Raw genomic sequence first — 19,796 nt, 5'->3', positions numbered from 1 at the left:
AAGTTTATGCAAGGTGCAAGGCCCTTTCTTGTGTTTGACTCCTGTTATTTTACCGACACCATTCAAGCCCAACTGTGTTCATCCTGATTTCAGAGCCACAAATGCATGTGACAATCATATTAAAAAGGTTACATTATGTTTAGATTACATTACACTTAGTGTAGAGGCTTTTATCCAAATCGATTTATGAAAGTGAAAATAAAAAAAGGCACTGGGCATAAATACAGAGTATGTTCAAACCTGTACCTGGTTTGAGCCTATTTGCTTACCGTTAGCCATGGTGGAAGACTCAAACAAGCTTATCCGCTCTTTGTCAGTTTATCGCCACAGCAAATGTTTCACTTTTGAGCCTTGACGTGATGTTTCTGGTTCTACTCGCAGCTGGAGAACATGTTGGGCGGAGAGGACGTGTACCAGGAGAGAGTCACCAAACATCTGGTGCCCTGCATTGGCCAGTTTGCTGTTGCCATGGGGGATGACTCCCAGTGGAAGGTCCTTAACTACCAGGTCCTCCTGAAAACCAGACACAGCTCTCCTAAGGTATGTTGTACCCTGAACTGAATGGAAAGTATTTGACCTGAAATGGGATTAGAATTACCTGGTCCAGGCCTCGGTTGTGATTAGAACGGCTAAGGCACTATACTCTTACACTTTGGACCCTCGTTCGATAACGTCTGCAGTAGGGATGCACCGATACCACTTTTTTGAAAACCGATACAAGTACGAGTACATTAATGTGTGTACTTGCCGATACCGAGTACCGATACCTTTTACCACCAAAATACAATGAAAATAAATGCATGGCCTTGTTTTTTTCCACCTGTGATATTTTTATTGTCCATTTCCATGTAGATTTAAATGTTAGTAATTGTATGAGGTGGCACTTTTTTCCATGCTGCTTTCAAGTCCACAGAACGTGACAAGATTTTGCATTGTTTTGTGTAATAGCAGTATCGTTCCTGGTATCGGCAAGTACTTGACGAGTACGAGTACGAGTACAATGAGCAATATCGGGAGCCGATACCGATACCAGCATCGGTATCGGTGCATCCCTAGTCTGGAGGTCATTTCCTGGTCCCCCATCTCTCTATCCCCCTCATCTCCTGTCACACTCAATCTGTCCTATATGAATAAAGACTTACCTGGTCCTCCTGATCTCCTATTAAGAGATGAAGTCTCTTCCTGATATGTTGGCCTGATCATAATGTCTCTTGATGTCCCTAGGTGAGGTTCTCATCCCTGCTCATGGTGCTGGAGCTTGCTGGAAGGCTGAAGGAGAACTACATGGTCCTGCTGCCTGAAACCATCCCCTTCCTGGCAGAACTCATGGAAGGCAAGAACCTTATATTTTTATATTGTCACTCCCTAGACAATTAATAAAAGTTGTAATTTTGGAAAAAATCTGAAATGTTAATATTTTTTGTTCCTCTCTTTTGATTGACTAGATGAGTGTGAGGAAGTGGAGCACCAGGTCCAGAAGGTCATCAATGAAATGGAGAGCATCCTGGGAGAGCCACTGCAGAGCTACTTCTGAACAACCACCAGATGGCGATGACGAGCCGTGGCTTACAGCAGAGTCCTGTCACCTGTGCAGAGAGAGAGCCTGAATGTCGTCTACCTGCCCACATTATAATGCCAGCAGTCAAATGCATAGAATGTGTTCACGATTAATTAGGGACCTAAATTCTAGTTATAAAAGTGTCTATAAAGTGTGCATTTGTAAGAGTTTATGAAAATGTGTTCGACTTTGTTTGTCTCGTTGATTTCATAATAAAATGTGAATGGAATGGGATTGCTGTTTTGTTTGTATTGAAAACGCATTTAAGCTATTTTATTGCATCACTGAATACAGTGCTCTTGCCCATCAATGTTACAGATAAACCTGAAATTAAACCTTAGCCTTCCGGTGCTTAAATTTCAATGGTGTAAAAGTGGAAGCAAAAAACGATGAATGAATCATAATAATACATTTTAGGTTTTAGTTGGAAGCGCCTTTCTAAACACCCAAGGAGACTACAATATTAAAACATAAAACATACACTGAATGGCAGCTAATTGCACCAGCATTCACTCAAAATCACTTCATTAATATCATTGTAGATTGTATTATTATATATTAGTGATCTATACATTGCAAGTGATAATGGGTGCTTTTTAGTTTTAAGACAATTTTGATATCTTCAACAAAAAAAACAGCACCTCATTTTAAATCACTATTTGTAGTGTTTATTTTACTGTAAGTCCTATATTGACTTACCGGTATATTGAATTATGGCGCACTTTATGATCCTTGCATTAAGCACTGTAATATTTTTAGTATCAATATTTCCAAAATGCATGCTGCCCATTCACAAATCCTTTTTCATGTATAGTTAACACCAACATCAAATAGTATTATGACTGGGAAATTTGCACTTTTCATACTTGAAAAAGTGGATATTCTCAATTGTCTGCCATTTTGAATTTCCAGCAATAGACATTTTAACTGGAAAACTTGCTGAAGCTTACATGGTAAATGAAAATGATAAAATGTGGAAATAGACAGCAAGGCTTCAATGAGCTGCATGTAATACCAACTCTGGCCCCATCTTACAAAGTGCACCTTTAAGCGTAAAGCTAGATATAAGTGTAGCTCTAAAGTTTTCCTCAATACTGTCTCTGGTACCTCGCTCTGTTTTCTATTTTATCTGGAAGTGTTTCATTTTCACCCGCTTCATCAAAGAGTTTTGCGTGTCCCACGCACTGTCCAATGATGGATTCCTCTGGTGGCGCTTCTCTGATGGGAGGCTAGTGCGCCTGCTCCCTCCACGATAACACGTGTTTCCTGACCATGCGTCTTTCCGAATACGCAGACGTACGCAGAGATTCAGCAATGGCGTCCGATGGTGGCTCTTCGTTGCAGATGCTACCTTGTGCTTTCTCTCCCAAATCACATCAATACCTGGCACTGTGTGCACAGGATGGTCGATTGCGTATTTGGAATACAGACAGCAAAACCCTTCACCAGGAATATGTGCCTTCTGCCCACTTGAGTGCCACTTGTACCTGCATAGCTTGGGGACCATGCCGAACAGCTAAGGTATGTGGGTGCTACATAGAGCACTTTCAATAAGTAACATGGGTGGTTGGCCTAGTCACGCACGTTGCCGTTTTTATTCTGTAAAACACGTGTCACATATCTTAGATATCAATTTACAACTTGGGCAAAGGCCCTGCGTTTAAATTTCGACCTGCAATGGGTTATGTTCAACGCTTTCATTGCCACGACTTGAAATAACCAACATCATTGACTAGCCCACTAGCTAGCTAGCATCTGTAAAGTTACCACCAGTAGGACGCACATGTTGACCGTCGCACATGTTCATGCTTAGAACACTTTCACGAGTCTCTACTCAAAATATATAATTCGTCTTACCAGATGGGTTGTTGTGGTTGTATCGGAAACATCTGATTGCATTGCGTGAAGGTCAATTTTGGATCACGTTGTTTTGACAGAATAACTTACATTCACGTCAGTGGTGCTAATGTTAGCCAACTTGCTAACTAACTTAGATAAGTTGGAACAGTGAGGGACTCGTTGGCTGACTTGCAATAACTTTTAAATGTAGTTTGATTTTGTTAATGCTATTTTGCAAAGCAACGTAAGTTTGTGAGCTGTTGCAATTATTGAATGTATCTGTTACGGAATAAAATCCACGTCGCTATGTACACCATCTTGAGTGGATACATTGAAACTGTAATGCGAAATTACAGTAACGTGAATAGTAGCCAGGCCACGTAGTGTAACCAAATTGGTGTTCGGTTACTTTATTTTGGTCAATAAATCTGTGTTCTATTTTATTTGAAATTAGATTGTGCTATAACTGTCTGGTAGCAGCAGCCATTACAACAGGTGTGGAATAGGCACTTGATTGAAATGTGCTCAGCATAGCAGTATCAGCAGTATGGAGTGTGTTTTACAATGGTAGAGTTCTACTGTTATAGAACTATAATGGCGCTTTTGGGAAAGTTGTTATCCGAGCCGATTGCTGTTTGTCAGGTCATGGTCTGGTAGTTCAGAACTCCCCTCTTTTTCTCCTTGTTAAATCTGTCAACATAAGTGAAACAGTGTGCAACCCTTTGGAATGATGAAAGACATGAAATGCCTTGAGAATTATTCATGCAATGAACTTAAGTTTTTTTTTTTAAGTAGTTGAATTATTGTATCAACATCCTAAAATGGCTGGTGTTGGCCAGATAGTAAAAGCTTGCCAGAGCATAAAAGTGAAAGTGTATGTTCACTTGCAAACACTGGCAGGTTTGTGTATGAAACCCTAACAACTGACCACATGTAATGATGATGCTCGAAACATGATGGCTGTTTATCAGCAACATAATTGTGTGTGTGTGTGTGTGTGTGTGTGTGTGTGTGTGTGTGTGTGTGATGTCTCAGGAGGGGCCTCAGAGGAAAAAGAGGAAATCGGAAGCTGGCCAGTTGACTGAGGCACCAGACCTGGTGGCACTGGGCACGGCAGCAGGCAGCATCCTTATCTACAGCACAGTCAAAGGCGCCCTGCAGTGTACACTGGTAAGACATGTGTCCTATTCTACAGCGTTGCCCAACCTTTTTGTTTTTGTGTAGTGTACCCCCTAAACCTTTTAGTCATACGATGAGTACCCCCTCATTCGTGCTCTAAGATATCGCATCATCTATCCCAATGAGAATGTGTTCCATACGTTTTTTTCCATCATTACATTTGTCAACGTACCCCCTGAAATGTGTTCACAAAAGCCTAGTGGTACATGAAGCTCTGGTTGGGAACCATACTAGGCTTGAACTTATTAGTGTAATTGTAAAATAAGAAGGAGCTGTGCCTGTGAGACAGACAGTGCACTTAAAACGTATTGATTTTACTCAACGACTTACATTTACACAACTACAGGAGTAGACATGTACATACCATGTACATATGCCTCCTCCTGGCATGGTGTAATTGCAGTAATCATTACACAACAGCATGTCTTTCAATTAATTTCCAGCAACCTACATTTCTGCACAGAGACTTAGAATTTCAGGATTTTATGTTCAAATGTATCAGTGTGGAAATATCTACCAGGGTTACGATGGCAGATTGTTTTCCTCCGCCTTTATCTATGGTTGAAGTGCTCTCGAGCGTGGCTTGTAGCCCCACATTACTCCAAATGGGACTGCTTATGTGTATAACTTCCTGCACATCGTCCTGTAAATGTGGGACAGGAAGCTTGATGGCAAAGAATCTTGTGTAGTGCACATTAGTACCGTAGTTCTGAGAGTGGATATGGTGTCACCCTAAAGGAAAACCTATCTGGCTTCTTATCACTAAACCATAACGTGTGATATCTAGGCCATATTGGCACATGTTATTGTTGGGAGATTCTCATGCAGCACTTTGCCTCTTTTTCCTCACTGCAACATGTTTATCACATATTCCAAGAATCAAATTTTAAATAAACTGACTTGTAGTGTAGACTTTTGGTGTCATTAAGCAGTTCATTGGAGGGAAGTAATCAAGTTCAATTCAACTCTGCCAGTGTAGATCACTTCAATCAAATGCTAAGCTGCTTTTTCTCGAAACGAGAAATGAGCAACTTCGAAGGTTGCCTATGGGTAACAACACTTGAGTCTTTCTCATGTTTCTTATCTTTCTAACGTATGTCCCATGTCTGATTTGCTGACTTCTGTTTGCGCTCTGTTCTGTCTGTAGGATGGGGGCCACACTGGAGCTGTGAATACTGTACAGTGGCACCCGGAGGAGAATGTGCTCTACAGTGGCTCAGATGACACACACATTGCGGAGTGGGACCTACAGACAGGCAAACTGCGCTGGTAGGCATCCATGTTAACAACATTGTTGTTGTATAGTGTTTTGGAGGTAGTGTTGTTTTCTATTTTCTTTTAAGTATTTTCTCGTATACAGCTCCAGGCCGTTTTATTAGAATACCATGAAAAAGTTGATTTATTTCCATAATTCCATCAATAATGTTAAACTGTTATGGATTGTAGATTCATGGCCCAGTTTTTTAACTATTGCAAACATTATTTTTTTTCTTTTTATATACGTTGGCCTTCCAGCTCAAAAAACCCATGAATTGGGGAATTCGCATTATTAGAATATTGTTATAAAATCACATTTTTCTTCGTCAAAATTCGGGTCACATTATATCAGTTGAAATTTGGTACTTTCTACATAACATGCAATGGTCAATACTTGGTTAGGACATTCTCTGTCTTCACAATGGCCATGATACGTTTAACATTGAAGTCAATGGAAAAACAGTGCATGGCAGTTATGGAAGCCCAGATATCCTTGATGCTTTGCTGTCAGCTGTTCTTGTTTGTTGACCTGGTACCCCACACTTCACTCTTCAATATACCCTGTAGATTTCCATGCCACGTTTTGGCGCTAACTCACCAGTTTAATTCTAAATAACCAGAAATGAATCCCCATTGAAAATGAATGGGGTTTAATTTCTGTTGAGTTAGAATTAAACTGGTGAGTTAACACCAAAACGTGGCATGGAAATCTTCGGGTATATTGAAGAGTGAAGTGTGGGACACCAGGTCAGCTATACAAAAACAGCTGACGGCAAAGCATCAAGGATATCTGGCCTTCCATTACTCCCATGCACTGTTTCTGCCATTGACTTCAATGTTAAACGCTTCATGGCCGTTATTATTAATAATATTAGACAGAGAGAGTCCTAACCAAGTATTGAACATTGCATGTTGTGTAGAAAGTACCAAAGTTCAACTGATTTGATGTGCACTGATGTGAAACAAATTTTGATGAAGAAAATTGTGATTTTATTACAATATTCTAATGATGTGAATTCCCCAATTCATGTTTTTTTTGAGCTGGAAGACCAAAATGTGTAAAAATAAACAATTTAATGATTGGAATAGTTAAAAAACTGGGCCATGAATCTACAATCCATGACAGTTTAACATTATTGATGGAATTATGGAAATAAATCAACTTTTTCATGGTATTCTAATAAAGTGGCCTGGAGCTGTACATGATTTACAGAGAAGTCAAATAAGACTTTGTTCAAAATGGCAAGATTTTTAAATGCATCATGGCGAACTGTTGTATTGAATTTGAATTGAAGTGTCGTTCAGAGTGAGCTTTGTTATTCTTTCATGCGTCTTGATCCAGTGTTAGCAATAATTCTATTCTGGGCATGTTCGTTCAGAATCAATATTCAGTATATTCTGGCCTCTGCTCTGTCTGTGGTTTTGGGAAATGCCCTGCCCTAGTAGAGCCAGGTCAGATTTCTGCCTGTGCTGTAGTGTTGGTATTCTAGAAGGCCTATTCGCATTACCGTTGGTCTGGAAGAAATGTTGCTTTAACAAAGCATTCATGGAGTTATGGCCACTACTGCATTTTCATCCTGTTGAAATAAAAGAAAAAAGTCCACAATTTTAATACAATACCTTGTTTTTGCTAAATGGTTCTAGTGTGGCTTTGTATTTCAACTAGTTCTATTCGTTTTGGTCAGCATTCTTGGACGAAACTTGTTCCAAATCCTTATACATTTTCATCTTGTTCATTGCACTGTCTGTGTGTGTTTGGGCCTATGTAGTAAGTGGAAGGCGGATCGGACAGCGGTGACAAGTCTGTGTGTGAGTCCCAATGGGAAGCTCCTTCTCTCAGGTGGAATGACCATCAAGATGTGGGACTTGGAGACCAAGGAGGTGTACAGGGTAAGGACTGGTTTCAAGTATTTGTGGATTTACAGCACCCGTCTAGTAGCCTGGTTCCTACCAGACCTCTGTGTGTGTGTGCTCTGGAGCCCCCTGGTGGCACTCCAAACACACACATCGGTCTGGGAGCATGTGGCAGGATTCAATTTCTGGACTCAAAAATAATGCCGAGCATTTATCACTTCAATATCACTGGCAGCTCACATTGAGGAGTCACAGGACATAATATAGACTGTTTCAGAATGAAGTCCAGTTGGAGTGCTTCCTGGAACTGTCTAGTTTTTTAAGATGGTGCTCTTTGGTGACAGGCTTGGTTGATTTCAAAAAAGTTTGAGAAATACCAAGGCACTCATCTTCTTTGTAATTAAAATGCCTTTATTTTGTTGGGCATAGCATGATTAAAATACTTACAGTATTGAAGTATTTTAATCATGCTATGCCCAACAAAATAAAGGCATTTTAATTACAAAGAAGATGAGTGCCTTGGTATTTCTCAAACTTTTTTGATATTATAGACTGTATTGACGTTTTAGAGATCAACAGAAAATGGTTTTGAAAGAATTTGTTGATATTGAAGCAATAAATGCTGTGATGGTTTTTTTGACTGTAGAAATGGAATCCTGCTACATGCTCCCAGACCTAGTAGTGGAGCTCACAAAGCTGTGCGGAACTACAGGTCGGGCAAGAGCCAGGCAACCCGTCTAGTAGAATAGATGGCCTTTTATAGGTTCTATATTGCATGGAAACGTTTGACATTAACATTACGACGTCAGTGCAACATGTTTTTAGTCCATTTTCAATAAGGGAGTAAACAAAAATACTAGTACAAAGCAATTTCACAAGTTAAAAATCAGGCTCTGAATTAGCCAATGTATTTTTTGTGTGTTTGTCATTTACAGAAGTTCACAGGTCACTCCACCATGGTGACGACCCTCTGCTTCGCTACGACACGGCCACCGGACAGCGAGGGAATGTACTTCCTCTCTGGGGCAGCTCACGATCGACTCCTTAGTGTGTGGTAGGTTGATGCTTGGAGATCATAGCACAGGATGCAAAACTCTAGCTTAGAAAATATCTGCATGAACACACCAAAAACAACAAGAACTACATGAAGGTAGCAAAGCATTCTCATATTCCAATTTGCTGCAGCTGTTTTTGCTGGACCGTGTCATTACCATAAAATTCGCTGAACTTCAACAACAAGCTCTTGTCGCCCAAAACACTTTAGCTGCTTTTGTGTCCTGTTTGTCTGTAATGTCAGTAACTTCTGTGATGTTTTTCCTTCTCTCTCTAGCTGTAGTTGCTTTTGGTGTGTTTGTGCAGAAAGGACAGTGTTGTGTTGTCACAGCGTACAGAACTGTAGCTTAGGAGTTATTTGTATACAAGGGTTTGTCACATGTCACATTCATAGATATTGGGATAAGTAATGCATGCCGTGTTGCTTGTCTGCCTATACTGAGCTCGGAACACATGCAGAGCCGCAGACAAAATAACTGGTGTTTTTAATACTGTACTGTACTGTAGTAGTGCTTATTTGGCTGTCTGAAGTGAAGGTGTTTATTTGCTCTCCTAGGCAAGTGCGGTCGGATGGGAAGGATAAGAACTCGGTGGTGTCATTCACATTGACAGATGAGCCACAGCACATTGACCTCCTCAAGTCAGACAGCAAAGAGGAGGTGAGTTGAGGGGCCAAGCCTGAGAACGAACCTCACACCATGCCAATATTTTTATGTAGCAGCATCTTAATTTCGCCTTTTATTGATGTGAACTTGTATGTTTTATTTACCTCAATTGTTATTTTATGCTGTACACACATTTTAACTTGTGCTTTTACTTGTTGGTCTTTACTAATAAACTTGTGTTTTCTTGTTTGTTTCTCAAGGCGGTACGGTTAGCCGTGGTGTGTAAGGATGGACAGCTACATCTTTTCGAGCACTTTCTCAATGGGTGAGTTTTTAAGCCACTGCACAAGTTGGGTACAGGGAGACATGTCACGTCAAATATGATTCCATTATATAACATGTAGGGGTAACCATGTAATAGATTATACAATGCCATAGACAGACTGAAATATCTATCGCACAACTGAGACAACCATGCACAACATTTTTAACCGCTCTTCACACACTTGTTAGCTTATCCAATCACCTCACTCAATATTTCCCAATCCCCCTTCTCTCCTTCTCTCTCTCCCCAGTCCCTGTAAGAAGCCCCTCTCTCCGGCCTGCTCAGTGCAGGTGTCTAGTGTGGGTGGTAAGTCCAGTGAGGATGACACTCCAGTGCCCGTGCCCCTGCTGGCTGCGGCGCTCAACACAGACAAGCAGAGCCTGACGCTGGCCTACGGCAACCACCTTCAGCCAGTCATGGAGAGAGCGGTGAGCATGCAGACATTACTTTACATTACATTACATTACATCACATGGCATGACTCATGACACATCAGTTGTACATCCAAAGTGACTTTCAGGGTATTTATCACAGTCCCTTTAGCATTGTCAGGTTAGCTGCCTTGCTGACGCAAGAAGGTGAAGATACGGGAGCGTACCTATGTTCCCCGGGTCCTATGTTCCCCGGGTCCTATGTTCCCCGGGTCCTATGTTCCCCGGGTCCTATGTTCCCCGGGTCCTATGTTCCCCGGGTCCTATGTTCCCCGGGTCCTATGTTCCCCTGTCTTTGTATGGGACCGAGGAACTTAGGACCCTTTTTCTAAAAAAGGGTTCTATGTTCCCCGCATTGTATGTCTCCCGAGTTTTCAAATTGTGCCCTTCCCAAAACCCTCCCTAAACCTAACCTGTCAGAGGTGCAACAACAACAACAGCTGCACTTTGCTTCAAAGTAGACTGCTGCCGTATGGCAGAGGGGAACTTAGGACCCTTTTTTGAAAAAAGGGTCCTAAGTTCCCCGGTTGCGGGGAACATAGGACCCAGGGAGCATAGGGATGACCCCAGAGATACACTTTCCTCCTATAGATTTGGATAGGATGGGATATTGTAAACCTCTGATCTGAAAAGTGAAAACCAACTCTCTTGCCTTTAGGTTAGACTTTTCTTGCCCAGAAAAAAAAATCTGTGGATTGTCAATTGTTTTTCCATACACTTACCCAAGGGGTTTGAAGGGTTTACAGTGAAACCAATTCATCTTGACAATGTTCAGTTTGACGAGTGGCATTTGGTGGTACACACTTAAACATTCTGTAACACCCCTCCTGTCTATCTTTCCAGCCTGTGAACACATCTGAGAGGCATGTATGTCTAGTACGGGACTTGAAGACAACACTGCAACTCTCCATAGACTCATCTGTCTCCAGGGTAAGACATTCTTTTTTGCTTTCATGGGAACTAGAGGTGTTTTATTGTCGTTTTTTCCAATTATCTGATGGTCCTATGCTGTGTCCTGGAGAGGATTGCCTATAGCGACAGTTCCCTTGGAGCAATGTAGGATTGCATGCCTTGCTCAAGGGAACCATGGCTGTGGGTGTGTCTTGTCTGACTGCAAAGAGCACTGGATATTCACTCCTTCAGCCACGTTTTTTCCCTCGCATTGCGAACCAACTTTCCGGTTCACGAGCGCTAAAATCTTTGGCGTGAACACGACAGCCGGTTCGTGAGTAGGTGCTGGAACGGGCACCTGCAAGGTTCTCAGTCGTCCTGAATGCGCTTCGTGAGAATTGAATGCCTGATTCCCAGATCCTTTGAACGACTCCCTCATTAGCCCACACCCGTCTATTTTCAGTTTTAAGAATAGACGCAATACCAACTCTGTTGCTAAAAACATAGCTACATGTGATGTAAAGCAAAGGGTCAAAAGTTCAGTGTTGAGTTGACAGATGGCAGGCTAGACACAACAATGTCTTTTCCAGATGTCTGTATTTGTAAATATCATGTTCCTCAGTTTTTGCTTGACCTCTGTTTGTAATCAAGCCAATTTTTCCTGTCTGCTGCTCTGCGAGGATGAGTGGATCATTTGTTGGGTGTGTGGAAGAGGGAAAGGGGAAAGACAGATATTGAAGGGCAGACAGAGGGGCAGAAAGGCGTCTTGATTTGTTGATTGAGCGATGATTTTGTGTTCCATCTTCAATGTAGCCACTAGGGCTGTAACGATATTGTATCGAACCGAGAAATCGTGATGCACAGAGTCACGATACTGTATCGTGATACAAGGACGCAGTATCGTGATACGCCCTTTCAAAGTTTTATTACCCATTAGTCCAGAAGACAACCTTATGATTTGATGTGATGGTGTTTCCAAACTTCAGTGGAGATACATTTCAGAAATCGTGGGGTGTATCGAACCGTAGGTCACAAATCGTGATACGAACCGAATCGTGAGTTGAGTGTATCGTTACAGCCCTAGTAGCCACATATGCAGATTGAAGATGAAGACTTCACAGTGCAATAAACTACTGTAATGGAATTCCTTTATTCTATTAATGTAGTAACCCTTTATGTCTTTGTGCATTTCAGGTGAAAACCCCAATAGTGAATGAGAAAAGTAAGGTGTTGGCTCCTGGTTTACCGGGACACCAGGCACCACCCAAAGCAGCTGTTCAGAGCAGCCACCCAGAGAAGAGGAAGAAGGGTGCTCGAACTGAGGTAATGTTCCACGATGGATTTTTTTTTTTTTTTTCAAAGGAGCTGTATATTTAGGGTTCTAAAGCAAGAGTGCACTGTAGTCAAATTAGAAATGTTACTTGACAAAGCACAAAATTACAGTATAACCTTGCACTCAATTTGTGGATTTTGTACATTATAATAGTTTTTTGGTTTTTTTCCCCCAATTGTCATAAATGCTTTGAGAATTACCTCTATTGAGGAGAGGAAGTGGGTAATAATTGATGTTGACAGATGTACGATAATTATCATATTTGTACCATGATTTTTCCTCTTTCTGATCAATAATGTAAAACAAAAAAAAACCTTGATGCACAATTATTTCAGGTGTCGTTCAGTAGCCATTTAGTTTTTGTATGACAATTTCCCCCCAATAACTGTAATTTTGAGGTTTTGTTACATTAGTTAAACATTTCTCCATCCGACAGCACTGGTAATAATTCCTGTCTTTAAGTCACATTATGGCTAACACAACTGTGTGTGTCTGTCTGTCTGTCTGTCTTGGCAGATGTCAATAGAGGAGCGACTTGAGCAGGTGGAGCTGTCTGCTATAGGAAAGGGAGGGGAGAAGGGCGTCTCCACCCTGCAAACGGATAGCTACGCTGTGCTGCTGGTTCAAGGACTGGAGAGCAAAGACAAAAACATCCTTAATGTGAGTACCATGTTTGTGAGCCTCACCTTTGCCTCCAGCGCTTTGTGTTGATTGATGTGTTCAACTTGGACCTTTTTTTTTTATCTTTTCATGGCATGTAGGCATACATTTTTTGATGTGAATGATAACTGTTGTTTTTGGCCTGTTCCTTCCCCAGAGAATATTCCAAACTCGTAAAGAAACAATGATCAGGAATACGGTTTCCCGAGTACCCCTCCCAGCAATCTTACCATTATTGGAGGAGGTAAGATTATTGAGAAGACCTTTATGAGGTGCTCCATAGTGGTTCAACCGAATTTTTGGCTGACAAGACATTCATGGATATTTGTTTCATTTCAACATACTATTCCATTAACAAATTATTAAAATGCCTTAAATGTTAACTGATCTTTTTTTTTCTCCAACTCCTTAGCTTTCAATAAGACTGCAAGGACATCCCAGCTCGTAAGTCAAGTGAAAGTTTTGTTGGTTGACAGAGTTGATGTAGTTCATGTCCTCCATTCCAATTAATTCATTAATTCTTTTACTTGTTTGCTTGCAGAGCTCACACAGCAGTGGATTGGCTAAAAGCAGTGTTGACGCTACACACATCTTACCTATCATCAGTAAGTATAACACTGTGGTGTTTGTGCAAGTGTTTTGTTTTTGTTTTTTAATGCGTTTTCCCCCGACTTGTGGTAATGTGGTGTTGTCCTCCACAGTTACCAGATTTAGTGAGCCAACTGGGCAGGCTGTATCATCTGATTGAGAGCAGAGTGAAGGGCTACCAACAGCTCATGAGGCTCCACGGAAAACTATATTTACTAATGACCCAGGTACGCTTTTCATGGTTTCTTTATTGGTAAACAGTTCTACATATCATTGACGAATTGTTTAGTTGATGTAATAGATGTACATCACCGCAACACTGATGTTGTACAGATTTGATAGTCAGACATGCATTACAAACAGATGAAGTGATATTGGTGAGGATTTTCTCTAACCTATTCTTCATCTGTCCACCAGGCGGCGCAAAGAAGCAGCGCCACTAAGGCGAGTGAGCTGGACCACACGGCCAAACTTGTATATGAGGATGGTGAGCATCATTTTTGTCATTTTTTTATGCTATGGGACAAACTGGTTTTCTAAAAAATAAATTTAGGACATTAACACTGTTGCACATGGTTGCGGTGTGGTGTGAAATTCTGCCTGTACAGTCCTTATTTACTCTCTTGAGGGGAATTCTACATGTCGCAAAACATTTGTCAATTATCACCCATTAACTTACATAGATGGGCAACCTTTAGTAGAATTTTTTGTCTATTTTTTTAATGCCTATAGCAGAGCACTATTCAGCTTGATGAACATGAGCTTTTCGAACTCTTCGTCTGAGAGCTTGGCATTATCCAGACACATGGCAGGAACGGGTAGAGCAGGGATGGCCTGGTGCCTCAGTGCCTGCTGTGCTAGCTGAGGGAACCGGTGCTGGTTGGCCCGCCAGTACACCAGTGGGTCGTGGTGGTACGCTACACACGGCTCCTGCAGATAGGTTTCCGCCTCGTTTTGGCTGTCGGGCTGTTGCTCCTGAGGCTCGTCCTCAAAGAAAGGGAAGAGACTGCTCTTCTTGGCCTGGGCCTGTGGGTAGAGTGTGCTGTCGCCAGAGCCCTGGCTGTCCCCGCCGTCTGCTGCTCCACCCGTGAGCACCAGTAGATCCTGTCGCATTTGTTGCGCCCAGTCCCCCTCGCACCATCGCAGCTTCAGCCGAGGATCGAGCGCCGTGGCTCTGCGGTAGCACCGTCGTTGCTCGAAGGGGGACAGCCACTTCTCCAGGGCCAGCTCCAGAGCCACCACCATCTTGTGGTTTTGCTCCGTGGGCGTGCTCAGGTGCTTTCTGATGCCCTGGATGGAGGGGATGACCAGGCTGGCGAGCACCACTCGCTCCTTTCTCAGGCGATCTGTGATCTCCTCAAAGGGCTGCAGGGTGTGGACAAAGTCCTCCAACAAGCTTCTGTCATACATGGTCAGATTGCCATTTGTTTGTGGGACTCTCCCGTCCTCAGCTTCACCAAGAAAGCGTTTCACCTCCTTAAGCTGACTGCTCCAGTCGGTTGTGAGTGGTGGCGAGGTGTTGTTGTGCGCCTGGGTGGAGGCTTTAGCCAGCGCATCAGCCGTTGCGGGAGATGTTGCATGCAGACCATCTTGCACCACAAACTCCAGCGCCTGAGCGAAGGATGGCCCACACTGGATATTAAGCTGCCTTGTCCGAAGTGCATACTCTTCATCCTCATCCTCCCTCTCATAGGCGGCAGCATCATTATAATCCTCAGTCTTCAGTGCTCTCGTGTCTGTGAACCCATTGGCTTCCATTTGCAGCTCCGTCTGTTGAAACCCAGGCAGGCTTATTGAACCCTGTGAAGATGATGCATCGTCGCTCAGTAAGACGATTGATTCTCTGGAGATGTTGTTTTGGGACAACACCATCTCGATCTCCTCAGTAACGGTTTCTCTCGGGTGTTGCCTGTGCGATCGCTTGCAGGAGAAAGTGACCGATTTCATGCTGTAGTTTATTACCAGGTGGCCCATGATGGTCACGTAGGTGAATGCCGCTGTATTCCACACATCCACCGTCAGACAGACACCTTGGGCTGTGCTGGCCATGATGTTCAGTTTGCTTTGTAAAAAGCTGGTCTGCTGATCCAGTAACGTGTTAACGAAGTAGTTTCTGTCGGGCATGTTGTAGCTGGGCTGAATCTCCTGGACGAAGGCGAGGAAGAACGGACTTTGCACGACTGAGATGGGTAGCTGCTCACTGGCAATGAAGTTGACCAGGGCTTGATTGGCGAGGATCTGGTTGGGGTCGTTGTTGCTCCATTTGTTTGGGGAGTTTGGCTGGCTGCATGGAGTTGGGGAGCTGGGCGATGGTTCACTCCCGCTGGAGAAAGGGCTCAGTGGTATAGAGGCGTGCTTCCTCTGAGGAAGAAAACAAATTAAATAAACTAGAAGTTACTGGAATGTGTTTTTGAACAAGTATATAACTGGTAGCCAGGAAAAAGAGGTTGTACAAAAAGCCACCAAAGCAAATGGTCACACACTAATATGTTGTTGGACCACCTTTTGATTGTGGCATGCATTTGCTGTTGCCTTGTTTCGTTAAGCCACTGCGGTGTCTCAAATTTATTCGAGACTGTTTTTGGTGGAGAGTTTTATACTTTTTTGGACAGGCTGCCTATGTGCCTTTGTACAGTTGTGATTGAACTGTATTCGTTTATTTATACATGAACTTTGTCATTTCATATTGGTAGGTATATAGCGATGTGAAATACCGTAACAGCTTGTTCACAAATGTGTGCAAAACTCAAAATGAGGACACTGTACTTGATTCTACAAATCAAAACATGCCATGTTTTAATTAAACCAGGACATTTTCATGCCAAGTATCGTATCACATGTTCCCAATGCATGGACATAAAACGGCTATAAAAGAATTTTGAGTTTTATTCGGATTTATGAAATGCATTGCCTTTTTTACACACCGCTGTATCTTGCTTTTAGTTTCAGTCCACTTTTAATTTATACTGGTTACTTTTTGTAAAGACAAAACTAAAGCACAATGAGTTTGTCAGAAACGGAAAAGAGATTTCCAGATTGCCGTTGTCTTACCTTCATGTGGTTGAGCAGGTTGCTGGTGGCTTTCCTGTTGAAACTCATCTCCAGCGGACAGTATCTGCACCGAGCCTTGCACACCAGCTCCTTGTTGTCAGGGATGTAAAAATGGTCAAAGACCACGGACACTTTGCGCTTAGACATGCTCCTTCTTCTCTCTGTGTTGTCTTTCTCCCAGTCCCTCTGTCTGCAAACAACACTGTGTCAGCTCCAGAACATGTTTCGGTTGAAATGAACATTCGACCTGATGGGAGCTTTTTTTTGGCACCCGCCCACAGTGCTGGATTTGATTGGATGACTGAGTGAGACGGACGGCCCATTAAGCCACTCGCGTCGCTCTGCCGCACTAGGCTGTTGGCAAGTGCGTCATCTCAAATGCAAATAGTCTGCAGGGAGATTCAAATGCAAATGGACGCTTCCCCCTCCGTATCGCATTGAAATGCAAATCAGAAGGCTGCTCAGCACAAGGCCCTTTGTTAAATGCATTACCCAGAGAGATGGAAAAGAAAATGTCAATCGCCTTGTTTGTGTTTGTCTTTCATCTGCTTTCGCTCAGCCTGATTTCACTGTATTAAGCTGCAGACAGTCTAAGTGTGAGGCTGTGTGATGACCATGATGTCTCATTTCTGGTACAAATAGTCTGATTTCAAGAACAATATTTCTCTTCGATGTCATGGTGCATGTAAGTCATGTACATGGCTTTTAAAGCAGACCTTTGATACAAGTCAAATTATTGTCTCAGTGTATCTAAGTGTATGTTAAGATAATGACTATGATGCTGTTGTATCTACTGTGCCCATGTTGTGTCTCTAAATGCTCATGGATAAAGTCCAATTATTGCCTAAAGATATTGACAGTGATGGTGTCGTATTGACTGTTTATGTTGTTTCTCCACAGAGTCCTCTGATGAAGACGAGGCCTCAGGAGATGAAGGACTGCCTGGGGACGAATCAGAGGTGGGAGCTGCAGTGTTTGCATTGCATTACCGTACATTACCTGACTAATTTATCTGAAGCAACACGTTTATTTTGGTGTAGGGTATTGGTAACAGTCCCTGGATCGATGTTGGCCTGGGTGCCTTGCTCAAGGGCACTCAAGCTATTACCTGCTGGTTAGGGATTGGGGCCGAGACTTGATCCCAAGACCTCCATAGCTAATTAGGCCACGGATGCACTAGAATAAACCATTTTTCCTACCCTGATTGCGGTCATCCAAGTGAAATTGTGTAGATGTCTGGCAATTGTATATGATTTGCTGAATACAATAATAAAGTATTTCTACTCTGCTGCTGCTATGCAAGATCTATGTAAATATATGCAAGTGTCGTCAGGGAAATGGATGTTATCGCTTATGTCAATAATGTTTTTATCTTGTCACTCTTCACTGTTGAAAGTTTACTCAGTTGATAGGGGTGGTACGGTTCACAAAATTCACGGTTCGGTTCATATCGCGGTGTCAAGGTCACGGTTTTCGGTTCTCTACGGTTCTTTTTTTTTAGTTCATGATAAATGGTGCACTGGCTAATAGAATCGAACTTATCACTAAATATCCTACATATGGTTTGTATAGGCTTATAATGTGAATATGGTGTGATTTTAATTGTGTCATCCTCTGATTTGGTCTTATACGCTAATGTTTTAATCAGAGAGACTGGATAAGATACTCCAAGAATCTCTGTTTTAAATATTTTTCTGGGCAGTACATGAATTGCGGTTTGCGATGGATTGTTCGGTTCGGTACGTGTGTGAATTGTACGGTTTCGGTTTTCGGTGCGGTTTGTGCCATCCCTATCAGTTGAACTCGTGTCCGATGGAGGGAAAGCAAACGCCACAGATTGCAAATCAGCAACAGTGAGATGATGCATTATTTTTTGTACTTTTCTGTGCAGAACTGGGAGGAGGATGATGATGAGGAGGATATGGAGACGGAGGAGAAGCAGAATCATGCGGATGAGGAGATGCAGGAGGACTCGAAAGCCAACGGGGAGGACGAGTCAGACTTGGAGCCTGAAAACGAGAGTGAAGAGGAATGAATGATCCCGAATGAGTGACGGACCGGAATGAGCTGAAAGAAACAAAGGAACAGAAAAGGACCTGACAAAAGATTTATGTATGCTTTCATCTAATTTCCATGTTTTCAATTTTATTTTAACAGAAGAAACAAAAAAAGTTTTATATAATTTCAATGACGGCAACAACGGCTCATTCCCCCACGCTTTCGTTCCCCCGGCCCCACCCAAACGTTTTTTGTGTGTGTCTCACTTCCCTATTATGACTTGAAGGAGAACGCTTCCTCTTAGGATCTGATGTCACAACACCTATCCCACAGGACTGTCTGTACCTGTACCCATTATGCCACCATTCCCTGCTCTCTCTCTCCCCTTTCCTCCTTTACACACTGCCCAAATACTCTGTCTTTTCCTGGGGATCTGCATAAAGCTTCCATGTAAAGAAGAAATCCTGCACTCGCGAACAGTGATGGGAAACATGGAATCAGAAGATATAGTCCTGTGCCATGTTTTCCAAGTGACTTGAGTTTACCGCTCTTGTTGCGTTAGAAGTGGGGCATTTGGACCGGTAACGCCAGGTCATTTGAAAAATGTGACACTGGATTGTGGATTGTGAATCCAGCCAGTTTCCCCATCACTGCTCGCAAGGGCCATTTGGAGGTGTATGATTGTCTGTATGTCCACATGCAATCTGTAAAATTGATGTGTACAGTGCAACATTTCTAATGGGGGTTTCCCTGTGCTTATTATAACAGTTTGGGATTTGGGATTAAAAAACAAGTTCTTTGAAACCATGTTCGACAACCATGTCCTCTTTTTATTCTTTTCTTCTGTTTGTGTTGTTTTTTTTTTCCCCTCCTTGACTTGGGCCGTGGATGCTGGACTTTGTCTCCGTAATGAAATGTGACATATGGACTGCTTTTTCATAGATGGAGATATTAATAGTATTCAATGAAAAAGGTTGGAAATTCTGTGAATTATTGGTTCCTTCAAATGTATTTTGAGGTGACCCCTGACCATTGTAAAATTTAAATAAATTGCTTTGTCCTTCTTTTGCTGGTACACTTGGTGATTTTCATTGATCACATTATGTTTGTTCTTGCCAATATAATATATTAAGACAACCAGAAAGGGCTATACTGTTTGATTTTAGACGAACAG

At 42.3% G+C, this 19,796-nt stretch overlaps 2 protein-coding genes across 2 annotated transcripts in view; both read left to right on the top strand.

The window, feature by feature from the left end:
- Window positions 1-1,792, top strand: part of heatr1 (HEAT repeat containing 1) — a 42,973-nt gene extending 41,181 nt beyond the window's left edge. The window contains exons 43-45 of the mRNA XM_063183545.1: window positions 382-540; window positions 1,225-1,333; window positions 1,446-1,792. Coding sequence (XP_063039615.1) covers window positions 382-540; window positions 1,225-1,333; window positions 1,446-1,534 — 357 coding nt within the window. The 3' untranslated portion in view covers window positions 1,535-1,792. The remainder of the gene's footprint in view (window positions 1-381; window positions 541-1,224; window positions 1,334-1,445) is intronic.
- A 1,005-nt stretch (window positions 1,793-2,797) lies between these two features.
- Window positions 2,798-19,697, top strand: wdr43 (WD repeat domain 43). Its single transcript, XM_063183544.1, has 18 exons — window positions 2,798-3,079; window positions 4,433-4,567; window positions 5,724-5,845; window positions 7,603-7,723; window positions 8,623-8,741; window positions 9,297-9,399; window positions 9,606-9,670; window positions 9,921-10,098; window positions 10,945-11,031; window positions 12,187-12,315; window positions 12,842-12,985; window positions 13,143-13,229; window positions 13,398-13,429; window positions 13,527-13,590; window positions 13,687-13,800; window positions 13,991-14,060; window positions 17,525-17,583; window positions 18,516-19,697. Exons 1-18 carry the CDS (start codon window positions 2,831-2,833, stop codon window positions 18,657-18,659), a joined length of 2,022 nt encoding a protein of 673 aa, XP_063039614.1. The 5' UTR covers window positions 2,798-2,830; the 3' UTR covers window positions 18,660-19,697.
- The last annotated feature ends 99 nt before the right edge of the window (window positions 19,698-19,796 follow it).

This window comes from Engraulis encrasicolus, chromosome 19 (genome assembly GCF_034702125.1).
Source record: "Engraulis encrasicolus isolate BLACKSEA-1 chromosome 19, IST_EnEncr_1.0, whole genome shotgun sequence".
NCBI lineage: Eukaryota > Metazoa > Chordata > Actinopteri > Clupeiformes > Engraulidae > Engraulis > Engraulis encrasicolus.
The sequence above is the reverse complement of the archived record's forward strand: the minus strand, read 5'-3'. Positions and strand labels throughout refer to the sequence as shown.

Coding starts and splice junctions, on each gene's coding strand:
- wdr43 (XM_063183544.1), top strand. CDS start 2,831: ATGCGTCTTTCCGAATACGCAGACGTACGCAGAGATTCAGCAATGGCG. Junction 4,568..5,723: donor GCGCCCTGCAGTGTACACTG/GTAAGACATGTG, acceptor TTCTGTCTGTAG/GATGGGGGCCACACTGGAGC. Junction 9,671..9,920: donor TTCGAGCACTTTCTCAATGG/GTGAGTTTTTAA, acceptor CTCTCTCCCCAG/TCCCTGTAAGAAGCCCCTCT.